We start from the raw sequence: 26,821 nt of genomic DNA on the forward strand, positions 1-26,821 counted from the left end.
GCTTGTTGACGTCCATTCCATGATGAAGCCCGCCAAGACCGTGCTCTTGATGCTCTTAGAGTTGGTGAAGTGGAGGTCGAACTCCGACAGCTCCATCCTCCATTCGGCCACCCTCCCGGTGGCTTCACGGTTGGTGAGGGCTCGCTCAAGGCAGAACCCTGACACCAGCATGACGCGGTGCGCCTGAAAGTAGTGGCGCAGCTTGCGGGACGCAAGGAGAATCCCCAAGAGGAGCTTCTGTACTTGCGGGTACCTTGCTCGTGCGTCGCGCAGCACCGTGTTGACGAAGTACACCGGGTGCTGCACTAATCGCTTACGCGGTGCTGAAGCTGCTGGCTCGGGGGTGGTCCTCAGGTCCGAGGCGGTTGCCGGGGGCCGCTCAGCCCCCTGCCCCGCAGCCTCAGTCCTTGGGACATCTTCCTCCCTCTTTGCAACCAGCACTGAGCTGACCACATGCTTGAGTTCCCGGAGCGCCGCCTCGGCCTCGGGAGTCCAGTCAACCGGACCCTTCTTCTTCATCACCTTGAAGAAAGGCGGGGCGCGTTCGCTCAGCCTTGAGATGAAGCGCCCCAACGCGGCAATGCAGCCATTGAGGCGCTGGACATCTTTCACCTTGTGAGGAGCCTCCATCTTCTCGATGGCTTCTTTCTTGCTCGGATTGGCTTGTATCCTCCTGTGCGAAACCAAGAAACCCAGAAGCTGACCGGAGTTCACACCGAAGGTGCACTTCTCGGAGTTCAGCTTGAGCTTGATCCTGCGGAGGTTATCGAATGTCTCCCACAGGTCATCAATTAGCGAGTCCCCGCGCTTCGATTTGGTGACGATGTCATCCATGTAGGCCTCCGCATTACGGCCTAGCTGGGGCCCCAAACATTCGCGCAGCGCGTGCTGAAATGTGGAGCCCGCGTTCTTCAACCCAAACGGCATGCTTGTATAACAATAGCAACCAATCGGGGTGATGAACGCTGTTTTTTCCTCGTCTTCGACCGCCATCTTAATTTGATGGTAGCCGGAAAAAGCATTTAGAAAACTCGGCAAGTCACAACCAGCGGTACAAGCAACTATTTGATCGATACGGGGTACAGGGATGGGATCCTTGGGGCATGCGCGATTAAGATCAGTAAAATCTACACACATGCGAATCTTATTCCCTGCTTTAGGTACTACTAGAGGGTTAGCCAACCAAGTGGGGTACAGAACTTCCCTGATAGCCCCAGCAGCTTTGAGCTTGTCCACCTCCTGCTTGATGAACTCTTTACGCTCTTGTGCTTGCTGCCGAATCTTCTGCTTGACGGGGTGCGCGTCCGGGCGCACCGCGAGCCGATGCTCAATCACCTCCCCGTGGACTCCGGGAAGATCCAACAGTTCCCAGGCGAACACGTCCGCGTTATCCCGGAGGAAAGTGATGAGGGCGCTTTCCTATTCGGTAGCAAGGTTCGCACCGACGCTGACAGTGCGTCCCTTGTTGCCGGCTTGGAGGGGCAGCTTCTTTACCTTGGCGGCCTCCTCCCGGAGCTTCTGCCCCTTGCCGAGGCGTGAGCTCAAGCCTGCGCTTCCCCCAGAAAGCTCTTGCGGGGTAGCGCGGGCCTTCTTCGTTGCCGGAGTATCGCCCGACAAGCTGTCGTCTCCGGCAGCATCTTCGTCGCCGGTGTCAGCTGCGGCGGCGGCCCTAACGACCTCACCAACGCACCAGGCCACGTCCTTGAGGTCGCACCTGATGGAGAGAACTCCATACACGGACGGCATCTTCATCACGCCATAAGCGCAATGCGTAGCCGCTATGAACTTGATTAGCGTTGGCCTACCAAGGATCCCGTTGTAGGGCAACGGGGTGTGCGCTCCGTCGAACACTACGTGTTCGATCCTGAACGCTTCCCAGGACCCGAAGGTGGCCGGCAGCGTGATGCGCCCCAGTGGGCGCACGATCCCGGGGTTCACCCCTCAGAACGGGTCGGTGGGCTTCAGCTGCTCCACCGGCAATTGGAGTTTCTCCACCAACCTGGCGGACAGGAGGTTAAGCCCCACTCTGTTGTCCACCAGTATCTTGGTCACCGTCATATTGCTAATGATCAGTGAGACGACGAAGGGTATTACCCCTGAACCCAGCTGCCGCGCTGGGTGATTGTCAGCGCCGAAGGTGATCAGCACATGCGACCACCTCAGCGGCTGTTGCGACTCCGCGTCAGGCAGCAGCGCGCACACGTCGTGGGTGAGGCGCTTCACCGCGGCGTGGGATGGGAGAGCATAGGCTCCCCCATGGATGCAGGCGACGCCGCGAGGCTCCTGGAAGCCCGATTCATCACCGCCAGTGCAATCGGACTCGTGCTGCTCCTCAGCGCGAGCCCTGTCGCGTTCCCGGGGAGGGCGTTCCCATCCCGCGCGGGGCTGGCCGCGCCCACCTTGGGGTTCGTCCCTGCCGGCACCACCGCCGGCAGGCCTCGGCCCCGCTCTGGGGTTGTTCGGGCAATCTCGAGAGAGATGCCCAATGTCGCCACAGTTGAAGTAGGCGCCAGCTGCGCGGCGCTCCTCATGGCGCTGCTCGCGTCGCTGCATGATCCCCTGCAGGATGCGGCAGTCCTGCGCGTCGTGGGTGGAGTTGTTGTGGATGTTGCAGCAGGGCGCGTCACCCTGCTTGCCGCCAGCCCCGCCACTCGGCGAGGCCTTCTTCGCAGGCCTCGGGGCAGGAGCCCCCGAGTCCGCAGCAAGAACCTGCTTCGCACTGCGCTTGCGGGAACCCTTCTTCTGCAAACCCTCGCCGAGTGGAGGGGCTGGCGGCAGCCTTGGCCGCCAGCTCGGGCGCTAGGCGCCCCTCCTCGGCCATGGCGCACTTGTGCGCCAGGGCGTATAGATCCTGCGTCGTCCTGATCTGATGCGTGCTCAGCTTCTCGCGCATCTTGGGATCGCGAACGTTGATGGCGAAGGTGTTGACGATGGCAGCCGCCTCCGCCTCCGGGATGGAATAGGAGAGATTAGAGAAACGGTTGACGAAACTCAGCAACGTCTCTCCCGGCTTCTGCACGATGGTGTGCAGTTCCGTCATGGTACCCGGGAGCTTGTAGCTGCCCTGGAACACGCTCACAAACTGCTCGCGCAGGTCTGCCCAAGTGGCGATGGACCCGGCGGGCAGGTTGAGCAGCTAGGTTCTCGCTGATCCCTTCAGGACCATTGGGAACAAGTTGGCTCTGACCTTGTCGTCGGCGCCGATGGCGTGCATCCCCAACGTGTAGGTCAGGAGGAAATCCTTGGGATTCACGGTCCCGTCGTACGTATCGAGCGCTGGCGCTCGGAACTTACGGGGCCATGTCACCCGCCGCAGCTCGCGCGTGAAAACGGTGCAGCCGTCCTCGAGGCCCATGGGAGCGTCTTCCTGCTCCTGCGGGCATTAGCGCTCCACCTCTGGCATAGATCCTCTTGCTGGCAGGCATTCAAAATGCCGCACGCGTCACCCCGTGTGACGGTGGGTGACGAGTCCGAGGACCCCTCCGAGCCCCCGTTTCCTTGGCCCCCCTGCGAAGGAGGGTTCACCCCCTTTCGCGAGGCGCGGGGCGCGTCTTCGCGCTCCGGGTTCTGTCCGTGGCCGGAGCATACCGGGACGCCCTCGCCTTGCGGCTGCTGGGCGGCCAGAGCGAGGAGCGTGTCCAATTCCTCGCCCCTCATCTCTTGCGCTGGCGTGCCTTGCTGCAGTTCATACCACACCATGACGCGCGCGGCGATGATGGCTTCTGCCGGGGTTCGTGCTGGAGGCAGCCGATTTCCCGAGCGGTTGTTGTCCACTCTGGCCCCGGACGCCTACGGGTGCGCAGGGTGTGAGCCCACAGGCGTCGCCCGCGACGCGGTATGCTCGTGGTGCCACTGTCGCTGCGCATCCTCGGCCCGCGACTCGACTCGTTGGTCGGCGCGGGCGGCACCATGCCCGCTCGCGCGGCTGGCCCCGGCACAGGGGGCCGCCGGTCCTCTCGGCCGATTGTCCGCAGACGGCCGCGGAGGCGGGGGAGGCAGCTGTGATGGCTGCACTCGCGAGGGCTTTGGATCCTCCTGAGCCCCCGATGCGGGTCGCACGTCATGCGACCGCGTGTGTGCCGCTGGGGCCTCACGCAAGTCTATCCGAGGGTCACCAACCCGCTTGAGGGGCATGGTGGCCGGTCCCGTCGGCGAAGAAGACGAAGCCGACGTCGATGCAACCACTGCTGCCGCGGTCACTGACGAGCTCTCCTCTCGTGCCACCTACCTGGCGCGCCAGATGTCGTCGAACGGGGTTTCGACACCGGGGACGTGCGGTCACGCTCACGCCCCCTTTTAGGTTCGGCAGGGGCGTTCGGGATCGCTCCGGCGATCGCCGGCGCGGCCGAAGGGCCTACGTAACCCGCGAAGTGATATACCCACGGTATGCACAAGGCAAGAACGCATGCACGCACGTTTTTACCCAGGTTCGGGCCACCCGGAGGTGTAAAACCCTACGTCCTGCCTGTCTGAATTGGTTTTGACAATATGTCAAGTGTTTACACGTTGCCGGGGGAGGGTCCCCGAGCGCTCTCTCCTTTCTTGCTAAGTGCTACTTGCTCTTTCTGGACTAGGACTAGTCGGAAACCTCACCGAACAGAACCGAACCCTTTGACCGCCGGCGGGGGTCCTCCTTTTATACTCAAGGGGATACCACAGGTGTCGCGGCACATGCATTACAAGTGTCGAACAGGGAGGCATACAACTCCCCCTCGGTGAGCTGGTGGCATGCATGGACGCCACCTCCACTGCTAGGGGTCTAAAAGCCTAAGGGTAGGATTGGACAGCCACTGTTCACCTGATTTGGACGGGTAACGCCCCTCCTGTCGGCTCATTTAATGCGCCGTGCGCCTCACTCCTCGCCCTGGCGAGACTGCGCATCCGGCGCCCGCCACACGCCCGCGTGGCGCTGTTACTCTGTCCGCCGGGCCCCACCCTTGTCGCGGACGCCTGCGCCCGAGAACTCCCCCTCCCGGCAAGTAGCACCCCGGGAAGCGCCCAGGCCAACACACCCGGGAACCCCCCTCCCGGGAAGCGGCTTCCCGGGAGGTGTCCAGGTGGGGATATTCCCCGAAGCCCCATTAGCCCTTCCGGGCTGGTAGCTTGCCGGGCAGCTCGTGGCTGCTGCTCGGGACGGAATCCTCCCAGAAACTCGGAGACGGGGCCCACGCGTCGCGCCACGGTGGTACCCTGGGAGCCACTGGTGCGACAATGCCCAACATGTAGGTCAGGAGGAAATCCTTGGGATTCACGGTCCCATCGTATGCCCCGAGCGTTGGCGCTCGGAACTTGCGGGGCCATGTCACCCGGCACAGCTCGCGGGTGAACGCGGCGCAGCCGTCAACGGCACCCAAGGGAGGATCTTCCTGCTCCTCGGGACGCTGGCGCTCTCTTTCACACCGTCGCCGGCGCTGCAAGTGCGGGCGAAGATCTTCCTACTGGCGGACGTTCAGGACGCGTCACACGTCACCTAGCGTGATGGTCGATGACGAGTCCGAGATAATACTCAGGATCCTCGCCATCTTGTCCTCCTGCGGGTTGAGGATGCTCTCCTTGTCCCGAGGCGCGGGGAGCGTCCCCGCATCCCTGGTTCTGTCCTCAGCCTGAACCGGCCGGGCCACCCTCCCCTTGCGGTTGGTGGGCGGCAAGCGTGAGGAGCGCGTCCAGCTCCGTCCTCCACACGTTGTGCGCCGGCGTGCCCTGCGGTGGCTGTAGCGCACCATGACAAGTGCGGCGATGATAACTTCCGCCGGGGTCTGGGCGGGAGGCTGCTGGTTCTCAGACCTGCTGCCATCCACCCGTTCACCCGGTGCCCTCGGTTGAGAGGGCCGAGATCCCACTGGCATCGTACGCGACGCATTGTGGTCGTGACGCGGCTGTTAATGTGTGTCCTCAGCCCGCGAGTGAACTCGCTGGCTGGCATGTGCGACATTGAGGTGGCCCGTGTGGCTGTGTCCGGCGCTAGGCGCCGCAGGTCCCCTCGGGCAGTTGTCCGTCGATGCTCGAGGAGGTGGCGGTGGCAGCAGCGGTTGCTGTTGCTACTGAGGGTGCTGACACTGGGGAGACCCCTGGTCCCCGTGACCTTGCGACGCATGCGCGGCGTCGTGGGATCGAGTGCGCATGGAGAGCATGTCACGCAAGTCGACTCGGGGCTCGTCTGCCTTCTTGGGCGGCATGGCGAGCGGATGAAGACGGTGTTGTCGGTGACGAAGCCGATGACATCGGCGGTCACCCGAAGTTCTCTACACGCCCCCCTTCCTGGTGCGCCAGATGTCGTAGCACGGGTCTCTGGCATCGGGGATGTTGGACACCCCTTGTTGTTCGGTGGAGGGCGAGGAGATCACTCTGGCGATCGCCGGCATGACGAAAGACACGAAGTGTGGACAGTTAGATTTACCCAGGTTCGGGCCACCCGGAGGTGTAACACCTTACGTCCTACTCTTAGTTGTATTCACGAATGAGTATGCTTTACAGATTGCCTGGGGGTTTTCGGGTTGGCTACTTGTGCCTCCAAGGAACTCTGCTACGGGTGAACACAATGTTGCTTGCTACTGACTAGGGTTGGAACCCTTTGACCGGTGGCATTGGTCCTCCTTTTATAGCTAAGGGGATACCACAGGTGCCAAGCCATGCAGCGCGACATGTTAACAGCACGCGTGTCATCGCCACACAAGTTTTCTTACTGTTGATCCACGCTGGGCGTCATGCAGCACCCAAGCCACTGTACATGGTAAATAAAATGAATTATATGGTAGCCGCTCTAGCCTTGCTGAGAAAAACTAGCCCTGCTGATGTCGGTGCATTAAATGCACTGCGTCCGCTGTCTCATCATGTCTTCACTGTTCTGCGGGCCCCATTTGCATGCCCAAGCGTCGATTGCTGGGAGCCCCTTCCTAGCAAGTGCGCTCAGCTCATTGTCGGGGCAGCATGCCTTCCACTTCCCGGGACCAGAGTTCCCGGGTACCCGCTGAAGCGAGCGCTTCTCCTGTTCCGATTCTCAGCTTTGTCTTTGCCAATGACTGTCTCTTTGGGGCGAGCATCCTGGGTCTATCCTTCCCGGGAGGCCAACCTGGTGGGGTTTCATCAGTCGCGACCCACGCGTCCCGTATTAATGGGAACCCTCGGGCCACTGGTACGACACAAGGGGACACCCAACTTAGATAGAAGTCTCCTAGACGCACTCGCTAGATCGAATCTGTGCATCTAGCCTCTACAGCACCCCATTCTAATCGACTCTTCAATACAGATCAGACAGGCAGGACGTAGGGGTATTACCTCGTCGAGGGCCCTGAACCTGGGTAAATCGTGTTCCCTGTGTCCTTGTTAGCCGACGAGTTCGCCAACACACACACTCGAAATCTTTCCTAGATACAAGTCCATCAATATGGACATTGTCGAAATCACCCCTTCGTCACCCCCACCTTGGGCCACGGATATCATCCGCTCCCTCAAGGATGGAGCCCTTCCAGAGAGAGACGTTGCCGCGGAGCGAGTGGTCCGGCAAGCGAAGATGTACGCACTGGTGGACGGGGATCTCTACCGGAGGTGTGCAAACGGAGTTATGCTCCTCTGCGTGCCCCAAGAGGAGGGGTGCGCGTTACTGGAGGATATCCATCGAGGCACATGTTCACACCATGTGGCCACCAAGGCGCTAGCCGGCAAAGCGTTTCGGCATGGCTTCTACTAGCCGACAGCACTAGCCGATGCCGAACAACTGGTCAAGACACGTGAAGCCTGTCAATTTCACGCAAAGAAGAGCAACCAGTTGGCTCAGGCCCTGCAGGTCATCCCATTCTCTTGGCCATTCGCGGTCTGGGGCCTGGATATCGTCGGCAAGATGCCGCGAGCAGTTGGCGGCTTCGAGTACCTCCTCGTCGCCGTCGACAAGTTCTCAAAATGGGTTGAGGTGGAGCCTGTGCGCAAGGTGACCGCACAGGCGGCCGTCAAGTTCTTCAAGGGCATTGTGTGCCGGTTTGGTGTGCCTAACGGCATCATCACCGACAACGGCACTCAATTTACTAGTGCGGTGTTCCAAGCTTACTGCGAGGACATGGGCACCAAGATTCACTTTACCTTTGTTGCTCACCTAAGGAGCAAGGGACAAGCAGAGCGCACCAACGCAGAACTGTTGCGGGGGCTCAAGACGAAAATCTTTGACAAGCTGAAAGGCCACGGGAAGAACTGGGTTGAGAAACTCCAGCCAATGTTGTGGTCGATTAGGACCACCCCAAGTCGGGCGACGGGTGAAACTCCATTCGCCCTTCTCTACGGGGAAGAAGCGATGCTGCCCCTCGAGGTCAAACATGGGTCACCTCGGGTACGCGCGTGCGGCGATGACACCCAACACGCGTAGAGGATTGATGACCTTAACTTCACTGAAGAAATTTGATGCCGGGCTACTGCGCGAGCTGCTAGCTACCAGCAGGGGCTCCGTCGTTACGACGACCGGAGGGTCCGTCCCCGGGGGCTTGAGGTTGGAGACCTCGTCCTGCGCCGGATACAAGGAACGAAGGCCGGGAACAAGTTGACTCCAAACTGGGAAGGCCCTTCGGTAGTGCAAGTGACCATACCGGAGGCAGTCCGGCTGGAAATTGAAGAAGGCATGCCGGTGCAAATTAGTTGGAATATTGAGCACCTACGCAGGTTCTACCCGTGAAATGGTGGTGCCTTGCCCACAGGTGACGATGCTGCAGCGTGCCTCTGTAAGCTAGTGTAGTCGGGCGAGACCCGATTGTAATCCGCTCGCGAAATGTGAATAAAGATAAGTGTTTCTGCATTCTGTTGTTGTCCTACCGTTCAAGTGTTTGCTTCTGTCTCCTGCTCTAGGTGCACGGAATTGTCTCCTCATCCTTGGCTATATGAGCAGGGGGCTGCCGGAACCCCGAAAACCAAGCTCGTTGCCAGGACTCCCGGAACGAGGTCGTACCGTTGCCAGGCTACCCCGCAACGTGTACCGCGCTTGCAAAGCGACTTCTAAAAGTAAGGAGTGCTCGCACCCAAGTCTGAGATCGACTCTTCTGTACTTGGGGGCTGGAAGGCAGGAGGTTTTGCATTGTATGTTGTGTTTGTTTCTTTATAAGGTGTTAGTTTTTCATGCATTTTGAAAATTTATATTGTGCACCTTGGTCGCCGTGAGCATCTGACATGCAGGATAAAGAGGGAAGTGCAGGCGCCACCCCGTGGGACTCACGGGCGGTGTCGCCTTGCAACTAAGTGGTATGCGTGTGGCGACCGCTTCCACGCACGCCCTCGCGTGTGCCTTGCTAATTGGCGAGCGCTGCGGCGGGGTGTGTCGCTACGGCCATATAAAGACCAGGGTGCGCGCGCTCACAACCAGAACGGTGAAGACAAGGGGTGTCTCGGCGACACATCAGTAATATTCTGCTTGACGGCCTCGGTCTTCAGGCGGAGATTGCTGGTGTGCCACCAATGCTCTCCCTTACCTGAAGCAGCATACCACAAGTGAGCAAGGGGCGTCATCAAGGCCCTCCCTTGCAGTGAAGATGAGGGATGTTCCAAAGATACGGTGGTGAGTGCATGCCCTGGTGTAACACCAGGGGTGCTCTTTCCACCGTGTCCTTGCAGTATTCCTCACACGGGATTTCAAGTGCGAGGGATTTACACTCAGACAGAGAACAGTGAGCTAAGTACCTCACTTAGAGTTGTTAACTTCCTCTTTGTGGCATTGGGTTGGGCTCGGTTCTTTGTGTAGTGGCAATCCTCTGTGATCGCAGTAGCAGCATGATAGCTCCTTTCATCATTATTCATGATCTCAATCAATTGGGAATTATCAGGTTCAATGATCACTCTGTTGCACCCAACGGCAGTTGCGAGCTGCATCCCATGACGAAGGGCATAAGCTTCAGCACAAAGAACATCCCGAACAAAAGGGATACGCTCATTCATCGCAGCAATAAAAATTCCCCTTCCATCACAAATAACAGCAGCCGCCGTTCCTCTTGAGTCATCCTGGTCGAACCCCGCATCCACATTAATTTTGACGCAGCCTGACAGAGGTTTGGACCAGACAATCTTCTTAGCGGAAGCCTTCTTACTCTTAGCACGTGCAACAGTGAAGGTTTGCACCATAGCCAGGATCGAGAAGACAACTCTTTCAGGGCATTGAACAGGTTCTTCCCTGGTGATTTTCCGGTGCGGCCACCAGATGGACTAAGAAGCGACAGCAACAAGCTCCGCAAAATTCTGAACTTGATGATGCTGACGCTGAGGAGAGCAGAGGAGAAATTCCAAAAAAGTTGAGCCAGCACGGTCAGTAGCACATGCATCTGAAATATATGGCGCCATATCCAGCTTCTCCCATATCACCCGAGCAGAATTCCGTTCGAAGAGTAGGTGTTTTAAATCTTCCTTACCCACTGCACATAAAGGACACTGCGTACTGACCTTAATATGGCGATCAACAAGAACCGCACGACAAGGGGTAGCTCCATGGAGAGATTTCCAAACAAAGTTTTGAACCTTTAAACTCCAGATTGATTCCCTTATCGGGTGCACATGACCAGAGTGACCCTTAGTCTGGGCATGCGAGCGCCGACGAAATTGGTCATTGCAAGCAGCATGGTACGCTGTTCTGACAGAGAAAATATTAGTCTTGGTGAGACTCCATGCGACAAAATCCTTCATCTCGACAGTCGGGAGAGGGATCGCTAGGATGCGATCAACATCAACAGGGCAAAAGGTGTGTGTTATGAGCTGATCGTCCCAGCTTCCAGTTGCAGTGTTAATGAGGTCACCAACTTTGGAAAGGAGGTGGTCTCCACGACGTGATATTACTTTCCTGGAGACACTATTTGGGATCCAGGGGTCCTTCCAAATTTTGATATTTTCACCGTCGCCCACACGCCAAATATGTCCCAATTTGAAGACATTAACACCTGCCAAGATGCTCTGCCAAGTAAAGGAGGCACCCTTCTTCAGGTTAGTATTGAGCAAATCACCATCCGGGTAATACCTGGCCCACAGAATAGAGACACAAAAGGAATCTGGATTATCAATTAGTCGCCAAGCTTGCTTAGCGAGCAGAGCAGGGCAAGGTTAAAACAGTGTATGCCACGAACCCCATGCCGGCAAACCAGTGCATCGGTTTTCTGTCAATCGCGTCACGGAGCAAGAATTGTTCAATTCTATTCTTCTTTGAGGATATAAGGTGCACGAAGGCCACCGATGCATTACTGATACAACATATCATGGGCCTTAAGCCTGAGAGCTCTTGAAACGAAAAGACTACACATACGACACTTGAAGTTACGATTTACGTACGATGCTAATCCTGTGTACTCCGTTGGTCTATCCTAGTGCATCGAAGGCTGCTCTGCAACCTCTTGAAATGGGTTTTAGAAGTCCAATCACTAGGTTATATGAATAGTGCGGCAAACCGTGTGGAGAAGCAAAGAAAAGGAATGACGCCGTACAGCGCATACACAGAGCCGTCGTCGACTGACAAGTGAGAACCGATCGGCCACTTTTAGCTTAAGTGCGCTGCTTGATTCGATCCAATGAGCTTAATTGACGGCGGAGGAGGGCCAGGGAAGCGCACGCGGCCAGTCAAAGGGAAGGAGGCCACAGGGAAAGATAGCGAAGCAACAGCCCTGGCCTGGGGCTGGATTCCCGAGAAGAAAAGAGCGCGCCCCACCCGTCCATCGATCCATTCAATCCTCGAACTCCGCGGGCAGGCCAAACCAAAAGGCCACTCGGGTCCCCTTGTTGCCGAGCACCTAGCAGCAGCAGCCTTTCGCGTGAATGAACGCAGAAAGAAGACGCATAGAAAGAGAGGGATCGCCAGCACGGGAACCCAAAGAATCGCAAAAGATGGCCTTTCGCTGCGACGTGGCCACTCCATTCACTCAAGGAATGAAAGGAATTTCCTCGCGCAGCGTGTGTCGGGTGATGTACTAGGCGCCCGTGACTCCCCTCGAATCCTCGATCCGGACCGCGCTCCCACAGATCACAGTAACAGCCGCGGCGTCGTCTTTCACCTGTGGGCTGTGGCTTTGTTGGCTCTTGCTAGTAAACCATGTACTCACGATCGAATTCGAATGGTGAGCTAGTCGCCGGGGATGCCGTGGCAGGGTGCATGCATGCAGAGTGTAATCGCCTGAACCATCGTTTTGCTTTCTTTGTAGGCACCACAACACCCAGTATACAGTGACGAGGGGAGCAGACGTTTTCTTGCGCTGCAGCACCGGCTGATTTGCCGAATGGCACGGTAATACAAGCCCCACCCAAGGCGAGCCCCAGCGAATGTCGAAAAATACCACACCGGAACAGTGGTTTGGAAAGGGAAAGATCCCTGACCGAAAGAGCAAAGGGCAAAGTGGAGGCAAAAAGAAAGCGTGGCAGGCTGCGGAAAGAAAAGATAAAAAGAGATGCTAGAAAAGAGACAAACTAACCTCTATATCAAGACTGCAAGCCACAGTAGGAGCAGGGTGAAAAGAAGAAGGGAGAGAGGGGCCTGATCGCCTAAAAATGCCACACGTAAATAAATAAACCAAGAGATTATTCAGAGATCGATTCGCTCGCAGAAAGCGGCGGCGCGGCTCAACTCGTGTTCGTACCAAGAGCATCCGACTCACCCACGCACCGCTGTAAACTTGCAAGAAGAGAAGGAGAGTAGCAAGAAAGGCTGAGAGCTAGCTGCTGTTGCCGTTGCACTAGGTCGGGGAAGATATACGCAGCACAGTGCGATCGAATCAGTAGCAGCGGGCAAGGCATTGGCAGTGGAGGGAGATGCGGGCGGGGGGGTACACGGTGCACCAGTCGCTCACCGCGGAGGCGGCCGCGGTGGTGAAGATGTCGCTGGCGCTGGCCCGGCGGCGCGGCCACGCGCAGGTGACGCCGCTGCACGTGGCGTTCACCCTCCTGACCGGCTCCTCTTCGCCGTCGTCCGCGCACCACCACCAGCAGCCGGCCTTGTCGTCCTCGTACGCGCACGGGCTCCTGAGGCGCGCCTGCGTCAAGTCCCACTCGCTGCAGTGCCGGGCGCTGGAGCTCTGCTTCAACGTCGCGCTCAACCGGCTCCCCACCACCGACGCGGGCTGCTCCCCTCCGTCCTCGTCCTTGTCGGCGTCCATCATCCACCAGTTCAACAACCCCACGCTGTCCAATGCGCTCGTGGCGGCGCTCAAGCGCGCGCAGGCCAACCAGCGGCGCGGATGCATCGAGCTGCAGAGCCAGCTGCCGCCGCCGCCTCCCACGGAGCAGCAGCAGCCTCTTGTCGCCATCAAGGTGGAGCTGGACCAGCTCGTGGTCTCCATCCTCGACGACCCCAGCGTCAGCCGGGTCATGCGGGAGGCCGGCTTCTCCAGCGCCGCAGTCAAGAGCAACATCGAGGAGGAGAGCGCCTCCATGCTCGCACACCACCACCACCACCACCAGTCCGCGTCCGTCGCCCTTATCCGGCCTCACTTCTTCAACGAGCCGCACATTCTCGACTTCCCCACCAATGGCGGCTTCGGGACGCCGTTCTCGAACCAGGCGCCTGACGGCGTCGTCGGTTCGTCGTGCAAGGAAGAGGACGTGAGGGCGATCTTGGAGGCGATGATGCGGAAGCAGGGGGGTAGAAGAAGAGCCAACCCCGTCGTGGTCGGCGACACGGCTTCCGTGGCCGAGGCGTCCGTGGGCCAACTGATGAGGCGCCTCGACAGGGGCGACGTCCTCCCGGACGAGCTGCGAGGCGCGCGCGTGCTCAGGCTCCACCACCAACCCCGGTTCATGACCCGCGCCGACTTGGACGCCAGCGTGGCCGATCTGCGCCGCCGGAGCGCCGACGCCACGGCCGGCGTGATCATCTACGTCGGCGACATTCGCTGGGCCGTCGACGACGCAGGGCTCGCGGAGCACATGGCCGCCGAGCTCGCGCGCCTGCAGGGCGAGCTCATGGCCGCCCGGCGCGGGCGCGCCTGGCTCGTCGCGGCCGCGAGCTACAAGACGTACATGCGCTGCCGGGGCTCGCCGCTGGAGGCCGCCTGGGAGCTACAGCCGGTTGTCGTGCCCGCCGGCGCCGGCAATGGCCTCGCACTCGGCCCACGCGCCGCCCCTCCGATTCCTGCAGCCCCAAGGTGATGACGAAACGTTAAACTTTGTGCCAGTGCTGTGTCCCCCGGCCAGCGTCTCTTCGTAGTACCGCTGTCTTCTTTTCTGCTTTGCTGTGACAGTCTCGGACTGATGCGTTGCTGTCATTTGTCATCCCCTGCTCTGCTTTTCTTTTCTGTGCTCTGTTTGGACAGGCCGGCTGTTGCTTGCATGCTAAAACAAAACTAGCAGAACCCCCCCGAAAAACCATGAATAATCTTTTGAAAGATAACCATGGAATAATCAGTTAGGTAGGAAAAGTGAAGTTTAAGCTGCTAAAGAAACTAGGAACACAAAGGCTAATGAAAATTCCTTGATCTTTGTAGCTAGAGCTTTTTAAAGATACCTTCTTTCTGAAGGCAGTTTAAAAAGACTGGTTTCTTGAAAAATTTGGTACGAAATTGTGAACTCATCCAGTAGCTTTCAAGTGTCTGCTTTTTTTTTTCAATGAACTCTGATTTCTTTTTCATCCACTGTCAGTGATGTTTCTGCTCACATTTTCTCATTGCGTTTGCTCTTTGTTTCCTTTTCTTGTGTAGCGGCATGAAACAAGGCCAGATCAACAGGGTTCCTGAGGTTCCTGTGTGGGACCATGCATCAGGAGAAGAGGATGATGTGCCGGCCTTGTGTGCCGAGTGCGCCAACAGCTACGAGAAGGAGGCCTCGGCAGTGAGGGCGAAGGCACAAGACATCACACTTGCACTGACCTATTTCCCCGGTTGGCCACGAGCAGATGAGCCCCAAGCATCAGACAAGGTAAAGAAACTGACTAGCGCCTGCAACTGCAAATTACATGAAACAATGTGGTGACTGAGGCGATTGATTTACGTTGGTCAATATGCAGGATGAGTTGCTGGAACTGAAGATGAAATGGAGCAGATCGTGCTGTCAGATGCTTCACTTGCGCGGCCACCAGCGGCCGAGTATCACAACAAACGCGTCTCCAAGCCCATGGTGGTGTGCCTCCTTGCCGAATAACCAGAACAAGCCAAGAACCGAGCCGAAGCCAAGCTTTGCCGAGCTAAGCTTAAGCTTGCACGCACCTGGCGCCGTCCATGGCACGAGCAACAGCAGCAACCAGGACGTCAAGACTACGCTGAGCCTCCTCCTTCCAGACTCCAGCGAGGACCTGAACGCGAAGCCGACGGGGCAGGAATCACGCGCTGTCGTTTGCTCCGGCGAGGTGGATAGCAACCGATTGTCATGGTACGGCGTCAGTGAGCTTCCATTTGGTTACCTCAAGAGGGAGGCGGAAGGGGCGCTGGTGCCATCTTCAGGCGAATCCAAGCGCCGGCGACATGTTAGGGGCGGCGGCCTCGACCTGAACCTCTGCGCTGACGAGGAGGAGAACACTGGTGATAGCGAAGAGGATTATCCTGTTCCGAGCAACTTGACGCACGAATGCGAAAGCTACGGCGAGGCGGGGCACCACACCAGCAGTGATGAGAGCCACGAGTAGGCTGAGTTTCTTGGTGATCAGATGGTTCAATGGGCCGTTGCAGCTCGCAGCGTTCAAACTGTAAGATTGGCGGGAAGGGGAGAGGTAGGTAGGGTGATAGTGCTAGTACAGGTCTTGGTTCGTGGGGGCGGTCTCCTAGGCTCCTAGTACCCGGTAGGATCCATGTGGACTGGAACTGGGCTCAGCCACTCACAGACATGCATGGGCTCCCAACTTTTGTTCTCTTCTTTGTGTCCATGGGCTCTTCACTCTTAGATTCATAGTTGCCCATGGCGTATGCTGGCATCATTGGTTTTGGTTTGTGCTCAAGTTTAAACATACCGGCTAAATGCCCATGCGTTGCTACGGATAAAACATGTTAGTGTTCATGAATTTAAAAACTTTTATGTAGTAATGGCCCGCAGCACCCCGAGTACGTAGGCAGCGCACTGCACCTCCACAACAGGGCCGCAGCCACGCGCCGCCATGCTCTCCGACCCATGCCATTGTGCAGATCTGGCTGGCCTCCCAAATCGGGCTCAGATCGGGCCCACTCCATCGCCTATCCTGGCCACCACGCACCGCCCTGCTCACAGACCAGCGCCTCCTCGCAGCCCAGCACCGCCTTGTGTCTTCTGCCCCACGCCATCGGCCCTGCAGAAAAGCCACCACCTCACGTCACCACGCGCCACAACGCCAACGGAGAAGGGGGAACCACCCCGCCGCCCGCTTCCTTGGGCGTGAAACCCTCCGGCAGCGGCGAAGCGGGGGAGGAAGGGCTAGGGTTTCTCCCGTGTCACCAAAGGAGGGCAACACAAGGGAGGGTTTCTATTCCCGTTGACGAGTGGGTATGTAGAGAGAGTGTACTGATAATTATCTCCTGCTATTAATAGAAAATTTGAAAAACTTGGAAAACCATAAGCAACGGTGCATACTGTTATAGTGATTGTTTATTTGCAGGTGTGAAATATTCTTAAATCTCGATCACATTAATTAATTTTTTAGAGAAATCACATTATATTTGGATCAACATTCTACCACTTTCGTTCCATATATGACTTAAACACTGGAGTAGGTCACTAGGAAAGTAGGAATTGCATGACTTGAAGCAGACAGTTCTGTGTAAATGACTTGTTCGATCTATGTAGCCTATAGCATGTTGGGAGATTCGTTCTTTGTGGTAAAATGTAAAAACAGAAAATTTTCCTTACAAAAAGGGTAAAAACGGAAAGGATTCGTGTAAATGACCCGATCTTCGCTGCCTGGAGCCCTGGACAACAGGATTCTGGTGAAAAACGTGTGCTGGCTTAACACTTTTCACACAACATTGAAACACGTAAAACAAATTGAATAGGTAATCTATACACAACATTGAAACACGTAAAACAAATTGAATAGGTAATCTATATAAAAGAAAATTCACCGAACCACGTCGCAAACCCACAATTTTTCGGGCAAACCGTCTCACTTTACCCAAAACAGGTGTTTAGACCGACTCGACGGTATCCCTTACAAGTGGGGCACACCAGTTGCCACGTCGGAATGAAACTTGACCCGACCCATTAACCCGTCCCGACCCGCCTTCTCCTGCAGGTCCCGCTCCTCCTTATCTGCTTCGTCCTTCTCCTCTGGTTCAATGGGAAGCCGCCGAACGGCCGAAGTGGCAGTTGGGGAGCGGCGGCGGGGGAGGCGTGAGCAGCGAGCAGAAGCGGCCGCCAAGGTCAAGCCGGCGGCGGTCGGGGTCGCGGGTGGGGCTTCGAGGTGATCGACGCCGCGAATTCGTACTCGAGCTCGCGTGCCCGGTCGTCGTCTCCTGCGCCGACGAGCTCGCCTTCGACGCCCGCGACGCCACCGTCTTCCTTAGCACCGGCGTGCCCCTCGACTTCGCCATGTCGGCCGGCAGCCGCGACGGGCGTGTCTCCCTGGCATCCAAGTCCGTCCCCAACATGACGTCCCTTTCATCACACTCGACCAGCTCGTGGCGAGATTGCCAAGGGGCTCGGCTTGCAGACATGGGGAGACAGATGGCGGCCGCGTCGGGTTGAATCGGGCGCTGGAGCGGCCCAACGACGGCGAGGTGGAGGCGGCCGGCGTCGAGCTCCGGCGCGGGGGAGATTGGGGGCACGGGAAAACTAGGAGAGCGCACCGGCGGACTCACAGAGAATCCGTGGTGCTATCCATGCAGGCGATGGGGTCGGTGGAGCTCCGCAACGGCCGGATTTGGGCGGCGGGGCTTGCCGGCAGTAGGGAAGATGACCGCGAGGGAGGCGGTGCAGGCGCGCGCGGGTTCCATGCTGTGGTTCTTTGAGTCTGTGGTCGAGGCCCGGAGCAGTCGGGGTGTGACGCGCGCAGGGCCGGAGGGCAGCGTGAGCACTCGCCGGACTTGGGGAGGAAACGGCTCGGGAGGAGGAGAAAGAAGAGAGCAGGGAAGAAAATGCAGGGCGGAGGGCGGGTTAACGGGTCGGGTCAGGTCGGGTTTCAATCTGGCAACTGACGGTGGGCCCCATTGGTAAGAAATACTGTCAAGTCGGTCTAAACATCTGTTTTGGATAAAGTGAGAAGAAGAACTGTGGGTTTGGGACGTAATTAGCAAAATGTGGGTTCCTTGAGAAGTCTGAAAGAAAATGTAGTCCTTAAAATTTACTTTTAAAAAAAAAGACGTGAAAGAAGGGCAAGCAGGGCAAGCGGCAAGCCAACTACATGGTCACTAATACCAATATATATTTTATGTTTTATTTGAGCCACTGACCGGATATACCTCTGCTATTTGAGTACGGAGTAGGATTAAGAAACATTCTTTTCATTTGCTTACCAGGGACAGCGCATGAGCTAGCTGGATTAGGTGGCATCGACGACATTACACGGACGAAGAAGTTCAGCACTTCAGATGAGAGGGAGAAAGGAAGATGATGGAAACCCTGTTTTTTTTTTGAGAATTTACACTTTTGGCCCCTTGTCTAATGAAATTGTGAGCATCTCGCTGCCCAAGGTCTTCGATGTCGGTTCCTCCTTCCGCCACCGCCATCTCGGCCGAACGTGGAGAAGAAGGTGCCGCGCGTGGTGTCCAAGGAGAGCGGAGGAAGGTGCGGGCTGCACTCGCCACGATGGCAACACCGTGGCACACGCTGGACCGATGGTGGGCCCTTCTTGTCAGTTACTGTATTATTTGCTAGCGATCTACTAGTTAGTGCAATTGATGGTTTTTAATAACTAAAACGTACACTAATATACTTGTGAAACCCTAACCACTAATATGATAGTTTTTTGTAATTTACTCTTGTTTTGGGAGCAACAGCCCATTTGTTTTGGGCAGGCTGCGACGCGCTTGACTCTTGAGGCGTGGTTACGAGAACGTGGCCGCTCCGTCCTCAGGAGTTGGGGAAGCTGAGAGCTTCAAATGACAGCGGTGGCTCACAAGTAACTTTCATTTCAGCCTACTGCTCGAAAAAAAATACTTTCATTCTGAATTCTATTGGTTCCGTTCTGTTGGTTAAATGAAAAAACCAAAATGGTGCCACCAAACGATCCATGCAGCTTACCCCCAGCCGCACAAAAAAACAGAAAAGAAACAACACGATCCATGCAGCTTGTCTAGACTAGTCCACTGCAGTCATCTGTGGTGTGCTCACTCCGTTGCATATTAAATGATTTTTTATTATATGTATCTATACGTTTTTTAGACATAAATACATCTATATTTGGGCAAATTGAAGTCACTTAATATGAGACGGAAGGAGTACATAATCTCTTTTTTTCTTCATGTACTCTCTCCATCTCATATTAAGTGACTCAAATTTGCCCAAATATTAATGCTATCTATACCTAAAAAACGTCTAGATACATACTCCCTCCGTCGATACATTTTCCTGCCAAACACCGTTGAAGGCCCCCGCGTCGCTCCCTCTTGGGCGACTTGGGCGGCAGGAACCCTAGCGCCGCCACCGAGAGCCCCTTCTCTCCTCCTCCCCTCGCCGCCGCCGGAGGATGCCGGCGGGCTAAGCCCCCATGGGCGGATGGCGGCGGCGGGGCGTTCTCGTTTCCTGGCGGCTCAGGGGTCGTGGGCGCGTGCGCGGGCTTGGCTCTCCTCGGCGACTTCAACGCAGGGCAGCAACGCTCTGCGGGCTGCCGTCCATGGCGGGGAGAGTCGCGGGGACCTGATTTGGCGAATCTATGGCGAGGCAGCGGCCTACTGGTTGCATCCATTGCGGATCTGGGGTCTCCCACGCCCAGATCTGTTGGGGGCGGCCGGCAGGGCCCTGCGAGTGGGTTAGAGGGCTGGCACCGGGGTGGCCGGCGTTGGCTGGAGGGATGGATGGAGCGGCGCAGCTGGTCGTCGCGCGGATTTGTGGCTCGTGGTGGATGGGGTGGCGTACCGGCCGGTGGATATCGGGCGTTGTGTCGTGCAACGGCCAGCGGGTTCCGTCGGCACCATGGAGCGGTGATGGAGGGGGCCTCCGGCTCAAGTTCTTCAGCTTATTGGCTCACTGGTTGCTCCCGTGTCTGTCGTGGGTTGTTGGTGGCTGCAGGTGAAAGCCTTGCACGTCGATGCCGGCGACGACGGCGTTCTCAGACGTCGTTTCCCTTCTTGAAGGCGTCGTCATGCAACCCAATTGCATCCCACCTATGGCATCCGAGGTGTCTCCGAGTGAAAGCTCAGATCCGGTTTTTCCGGACCGGGCAATGTCGGCGTTTTCGGACGTCGTTCACTCCTTGGAGGCATCGCCTTTGGAGCTCTCGTTTGACGGCGGTGGATGTGCAGCAGTAGCATGGCTGGGGCTTGGTCAGGGATGGCGGCTTTGAGTAGCACGGCCTCGTCGATGCTCAAGATGTACCTGTCGGGGTGACCTCGTCTTTGCTTCGGTCGCCGAAGAAGCCCAGCTCTGCCTACCTTCTTCTGGCATTAGGAGCTGCTCCCTGTTCAGCATCGTTGGAGCGGGCGGCGGCTTGCTTTTGCGGTTGTGACTTGTTTTGTCGGTTTGGCTTGATGCCTAACTTTGTTAGATTGCTTGCTCGGTATCAAGGTTTCGTGCGGTTTTCCTTAAATAAGCTGTGCATTGTACGGTTTTCGGCTCGGTTTTCCTCATAAACGGAGCCATTCTATTCTTTTTAATGAAATGCAGGAGCACACTGCCCTCTTGATGAGGTTCCGTAAAAAAAAATACTCCCTCCGTCCCATATTAAGTGATTTAAAATTGTCTAAATATGAACGTATCTATATACTTAAATACGTCTAGATACATTTAACAGAAAGTCACTTAATATAAGACGGCGGGAGTATAATATTTCGGCACTTAATATTGGACGGAGGAAGATATATATATTTCTCATACTAGTTTGGTGTTAGATATGTTGATATTTTTCAAAATACATGTTGATACTAGTATGAACTCAAATATACAAACATTTTCGAAACGGAAGGAATAATAAACATAGGGGAAAAAAGGGCAAAGCTCCTGCCGATTGCCGGAAAGTAAGAGAGAAAAAATTCGGCTAAAACGAAGAGAAAGAAAAGATTGTCTCGTGGCATTCGGCAATCCCGAGGCCCGACCCGACCCGACCCACGCCCATTCAGCGCTGGCACACGTGAGCCAGGAGCCCTCGCATCCACAACAACCAACCACGCATCACTCCACTCCAAGATCTTCCCTTCCCAGTCAAGTCGCCTCCTTCCCCACCGAGCGAGATCGAGACAAGGAGAGGAGGCACTCGACGCCATGGGCAAGCCCAAGCCCTCCTCCGCCGCGCCGCCGCCGACGCGTCCGTCGGCGGCCTCCGCGCCGAAGACGGTGCACTCAGCGCTGCTCACATACACCTCCATGCTCTCACTCCTCTCCCTCTGCCCACCCTTCGTCATCCTCCTGTGAGTGCCCGCTTCCTCCTCCCAGATCGAGCCCAGCCCGCTTCACAACCGCATTCCTGATCCGTCCCCTCAGTAGCTCGATCCGAATCTCGGCTCGTCCGAGATTTTTGTTGGGGGAAGGAACAGAGGAGCATGCATCCTAACTTCTGCTCTTGCTCTTGGTGTTGGCGCTGCAGGTGGTACACCATGGTGCACGCGGATGGGTCGGTGGTGCGGACCTACGAGCACCTCCGCGACCACGGGCTTCTGGAAGGGCTCAAGGCCATCTGGCCCATGCCCACCATGGCCGCCTGGAAGATCATCTTCGGCTTTGCCCTGTTTGAGGCCGTCCTGCAGCTACTCCTCCCCGGGAAGCGCTTCGAGGGTCCCATCTCACCCTCCGGGAACGTGCCCGTCTACAAGGTCCGTGGTTACCGAGGTTGTATTAGAATTGTGCTATTCTTGCCTCTCTTTCTGAAGCTGACTGCTAAAATGTTGATTTTGATTTCGACTCTTCATGTTGCAGCTAATCGGTCTTTGTGTGAATTATCACAGTTTATTAGTTTGATTCTTCATTGGCTCTATAAATAAATATTTTAAGATGGTAGGTTCATTACCTGCTACGTCAGTATCACTAACCCGTTAATACCTTTTTTTTTTGGCAGGCAAATGGCTTGCAAGCATATGCAGTGACCTTGGTCACTTACCTAAGCATGTGGTGGTAAGTAAGACTACCTTCTTTTTTGGGCGAACCCTCTGATTACTAAAATTACATCACTCATCGTCAGTGACTTCATTGATGAACCATCGAATGGATGTGCATTTGTTCCAACTTGCATGCTCAATTGATACTTCTGTCAGTGCTATGATATGATAAGGAGACAAAAGGTTAAAATAAGTAAACACAAAAATTAAATATGTTAGCCACTGATTGTGCAAAATAGGCTTAAATGTATCACTATTTTATTTTCCTTTCTGACCAAGAACTGTAGGGGATGCCCCTACAGTGAAGGATTTTATGGAACAAAAAAGAAGTTATGTTCAACAAACAATAACTTGTCACTCGTTTCTCAACCAGCCTAACTCCTATTATTACAAAAAAGAAGTTAAGGACAACGTTTTATTTTCTTGTTGCTTGTATGTAAGACCGACAGAAGTGCTTATTGAACACACCACTTTCTCAACCAGCCTAACGCCTATTATTACCATCACAGCTCAGAGCACTGATGCAGACACTCGTTCTGTTGCTTGTACTGGGTCTTTAGCTACCCAAGCACCCTATGGACAACTAATTTGTCTCAGATTACCATGAATTAAAATTTGCATGATCTGAAATGTATTTAGAATGCCATCAGGCCCACTTTCTGCCCCTACACATATATCCTTTCAAAGAGGTTAAATGCTACACATTGTCACTTCTCATTAACCTTTTTGTCCGTGCAACCGGTAAACTGTAGACAAATATACCACAAAAGAGGGGGTATCTGAAATAGATGAGTTTGCTTTCTCTTCACAAAATTTTGCGGGCCTTTTTTGAGGATTGTGTTGGACCTGTCTTAAATTTGCTCCACTATCTGTAGTTTGTACCATTTTATATCACCAGTTGCTAACAAAAAATCATGTCAGGTTTGGACTTTTTAACCCTGCAATAGTATATGATCACTTGGGGGAGATATATTCTGCTCTTGTCTTCGGGAGCTTTGTGTTTTGTATTTTCCTGTACATAAAGGTGGGCTTATTTAATTGATCTTTGTTTCCTCATATACCCCCTCCGATCCATAATAAGTGTCTCAGATTTAGTACAACTTTCAGATTTAGTACAACTCTGTACTACACTTATTATGGATCGGAGGGAGTACTTATCTACTATGCTTACGTTATTGATGGATAATTTATTTCCCCTTTTAGGGTCATGTAGCACCATCTTCATCTGATTCTGGATCCTCAGGAAATGCAATAATAGATTTCTACTGGGTAGGTATTATTTAAATCTCTGTGCTTGATTTTTAGATTGCATGAAGTTAGGAGCTGCCTATTCTTAAATTGCACTCATGTGTATCGCTTGCATGGTGTTATTGCTGTGGTGCTTAACATTTGTCCAGCTTAGATTGCTTAGAGATAGTACATGGTTATTGGTTGATTCGTGTATCTAACATGGACATTTTCAGGGAATGGAGTTGTATCCTCGGATTGGTAAACATTTTGACATCAAAGTCTTCACAAACTGCCGTTTTGGGATGATGTCCTGGGCTGTTCTTGCTGTAACCTACTGCATAAAGCAGGTCAGAACATTATAATATTCTTGAGATAGGCTAGTCCCATGATTAAAATGCATGCTTGCATTGTTTCCTATCCAGTTTTATCGCGGTGCATGTACCATACCACTGTAAGGACAGAAAGCCTGTGTTAACACTATATGCTGCAGTTATATGGATTAAACTTTCAGTTGATTTCTTTGAACTTTGTGGTGCAGTATGAAATGAATGGCAGAGTTGCGGATTCTATGCTTGTGAATACTGCACTGATGCTGATCTATGTCACTAAGTTTTTCTGGTGGGAGTCTGGATATTGGTGTACCATGGACATTGCTCATGACAGAGGTAGGCAATTATGTGTTCTTTTAATACAAACGCAACAAGCTCCTGTGGTGCATGCAGTATTAACTTCGGATTTGGGCACTGCTCTAACACCCTTTAAATTTAGAACTTCAGATTCAAATGTTTACAAGAAACATCAACAAATATATGTTCACTGTGAATAGGAAGATATTAATAATTTTGTTTCCTTTTCATGGTTCAAAGAAGTGGTAAGCGTTAAGCGATCGGTGAGGCACTGATTAGAGGAACTACAGCTTAAGCGACACTAAGCGGCGCTTAAGCGTTTGTATGGACACTGTACGGACAATTAGCAAGCATGCAAATCTGGGCACACAAATGCAAATGACCCAACTGCCTTCTTCTTCCTCTGTACTTCGTGTCTTATCTCTTCCCTCAAAATATCCCATAGGCCAGCGCATCTCTTCTCGGTTCCCTCACCACACTTCCATCAATTGTACCACACTTCCATCAATTTCCTCTACAAACTTTCTTCGGAAAATTTCATGTTAACTTTGCGCCCAAAAGGAAATTGATGGAAGTGTGTCACAATTGCGCTCCAAGGGATGATTGCACTTGATGTTTACATGTCTATAATTGCAAGAATCTTGTTACAGGATATGAAATTTGAAGAATAGTTTTCTCTACTCCCATCTTTTCTTAAAGTACTGCGCGGAAATTTTGCCTCTTCCATTTTGACAATTATTAGTTCTCTTCTTCCACAGCTATGGGAAATTGTCTCTTCCACTCAAATAACAGTACCTTGATGGTTGGAAGTGCTTATATGATGTAATCCGCCAACTCGTAATCACAAACCCGCAAGTTGTCTGTCCACTGACATTCATATTCAGAAAAGGGCATTAAAGATAATGAATGAAACCCAAAAAGAAAGATACAACTGCAAATTGTATCAAAGAGCATAAATGGATGCATAACTGAGCTTACTTAGCTGCTGTATAATAAAATTAGAGGATTTCGTACACAGTGCATCAAGCCTTTTAAACTTTCTAGGTTGTACCATGTCACTGCCAGAAAACTTCTGGACATCACCTGTACTATGAGTCTATGGCAGGCTACTATTAGCCTATTACTATCAAAAGGACTTCCAACCATACATCCATGTAAAATGAAGATAACTCAATTACGTTGATCTCTTCATTTGGAGAAATCTGTCCGTGAAAATTTTATCCCAAGAGAAGTTTTAGGTTAGTTAGAATCTTCATTGATTTATTTCATTAGGAGGATGAATCTTGGTGCAAGTTTTACTGCTGCAAAATGCCAGCATTTTTTTAATATATTAACTGTCCTTGGATAAGAGGTAGATTCAAAGTGACAGTTAGTATATTGATGTGGTTAATTAATATGCTATTAAACTTTTAGTTTGCAATGGCACACTATGTAATTTCTGTCCAGATCACCATTATTATTATTATTATTATTATTATTATTATTATTATTATTATTATTATTATTATTATTATTATTATTATTTATGACATAATTTTCTACAGCTGGTTTCTATATTTGCTGGGGATGCTTGGTGTGGGTTCCATCAATATATACTTCTCCTGGGATGTACCTTGTGAATCATCCTGTGAATTTGGGTCCCCAGGTTATTCTTTCAAAGAACCTTTTCGTTGATATTTTGGTGTGGAATTGCATTCACAATTTACACTTGAACTGAATATTCTTTAATCTTGTTGCAGCTAGCAGTCTCAATTCTCCTGGCAGGAATATTGTGCATATATATAAACTATGACTGTGATCGACAGCGCCAAGAATTTCGCCGGACAAACGGAAAATGCTCAATCTGGGGCAAAGCACCATCAAAGGTTGGAGCATTTAACTTCTAAATTAAGGGAAAAAAATCTTGCTTATAGGTTTGCTTATGTCTATATTTTTGTGGAACTTCAGATTGTTGCTTCCTATCAGACAACAGCTGGAGAAACCAAAACCAGTCTTCTCTTGACTTCTGGCTGGTGAGTCTTAAGATTCACTTTGTTTAGAAAAGAGAAAGTTGAGGCCATGTCTATTTTAGGAGAAATAATGGTCGCCTTCATTTTTTTTTCTTTGTACAGGTGGGGCTTGTCTCGTCACTTCCACTATGTTCCAGAGATACTATCAGCATTTTTCTGGACTGTTCCAGCTCTTTTCGATCATGTAAGGATGCCCTGATTGCATTATGTCACAAGTTTGTTAGTCGGGATTGTGTTAATTATATACTTTTGTTCATCTGCAGTTCCTGCCGTACTTCTATGTGATATTTCTGACCATATTACTGTTGGACCGAGCAAAGAGGGATGATGATAGATGCTCATCAAAGTATGTAAAGAATATTTCAACTATCTGTTTAGCTAACATTGACAGAGAACTTTGTCCTTATTGCTAATAAGTTTGTGGAATAATTGTTTTGACAGGTACGGAAAGTACTGGAAGATGTACTGCAACAAAGTACCATACAGGGTTGTTCCTGGTATTTACTGAAGATACTAAGCGGATGATGTACTTGTCATTAGTTTTCGCAGCGACCTAGGACCTGGTACTGCTTGTGTAATACGATGCCAGTAGCTTTGTATGCAGTAGCAGGTTTAGGTTAGCATGGTATCTTACTAATGTGATGTATCACTGGGCTACTTGTTCTGCCACTGCGATAGGATTCGATTGCCCGATCTTATGACATTGTAAAAAGTAAATGAATTGCATATTTAAATATTTAAGTTCAGATTCTTTTTTTAGAACTAAATTTATAATCGTGTATGCATATTGCGTTCAAGTAAATTTGACTTTTAACTCATTCTTGTATCACAATTAATCCCTTAAACTTCCAATGGATGGATAACAATATCTTTTGCATACAAT

General features: G+C 53.2%; 2 protein-coding genes across 2 annotated transcripts; both read left to right on the top strand.

Moving 5' to 3' along the window:
• The first annotated feature begins 12,430 nt into the window (after window positions 1-12,430).
• On the top strand, window positions 12,431-15,866 carry LOC100838396 (protein SMAX1-LIKE 5). The gene is made up of 3 exons (XM_003572464.4): window positions 12,431-14,078; window positions 14,631-14,847; window positions 14,936-15,866. Exons 1-3 carry the CDS (start codon window positions 12,748-12,750, stop codon window positions 15,548-15,550), a joined length of 2,163 nt encoding a protein of 720 aa, XP_003572512.1. The 5' UTR covers window positions 12,431-12,747; the 3' UTR covers window positions 15,551-15,866.
• A 5,278-nt stretch (window positions 15,867-21,144) lies between these two features.
• LOC100831660 (7-dehydrocholesterol reductase) lies at window positions 21,145-26,705 on the top strand. Its single transcript, XM_003574901.4, has 13 exons — window positions 21,145-21,389; window positions 21,566-21,791; window positions 22,034-22,089; window positions 22,995-23,097; window positions 23,277-23,342; window positions 23,537-23,650; window positions 23,842-23,968; window positions 25,474-25,574; window positions 25,669-25,794; window positions 25,877-25,941; window positions 26,041-26,122; window positions 26,202-26,284; window positions 26,380-26,705. Exons 1-13 carry the CDS (start codon window positions 21,244-21,246, stop codon window positions 26,444-26,446), a joined length of 1,362 nt encoding a protein of 453 aa, XP_003574949.1. The 5' UTR covers window positions 21,145-21,243; the 3' UTR covers window positions 26,447-26,705.
• Window positions 26,706-26,821: the final 116 nt, after the last annotated feature.

The sequence above is a fragment of the Brachypodium distachyon genome, chromosome 3 (genome assembly GCF_000005505.3).
Source record: "Brachypodium distachyon strain Bd21 chromosome 3, Brachypodium_distachyon_v3.0, whole genome shotgun sequence".
Classification (NCBI taxonomy): Eukaryota; Viridiplantae; Streptophyta; class Magnoliopsida; order Poales; family Poaceae; genus Brachypodium; species Brachypodium distachyon.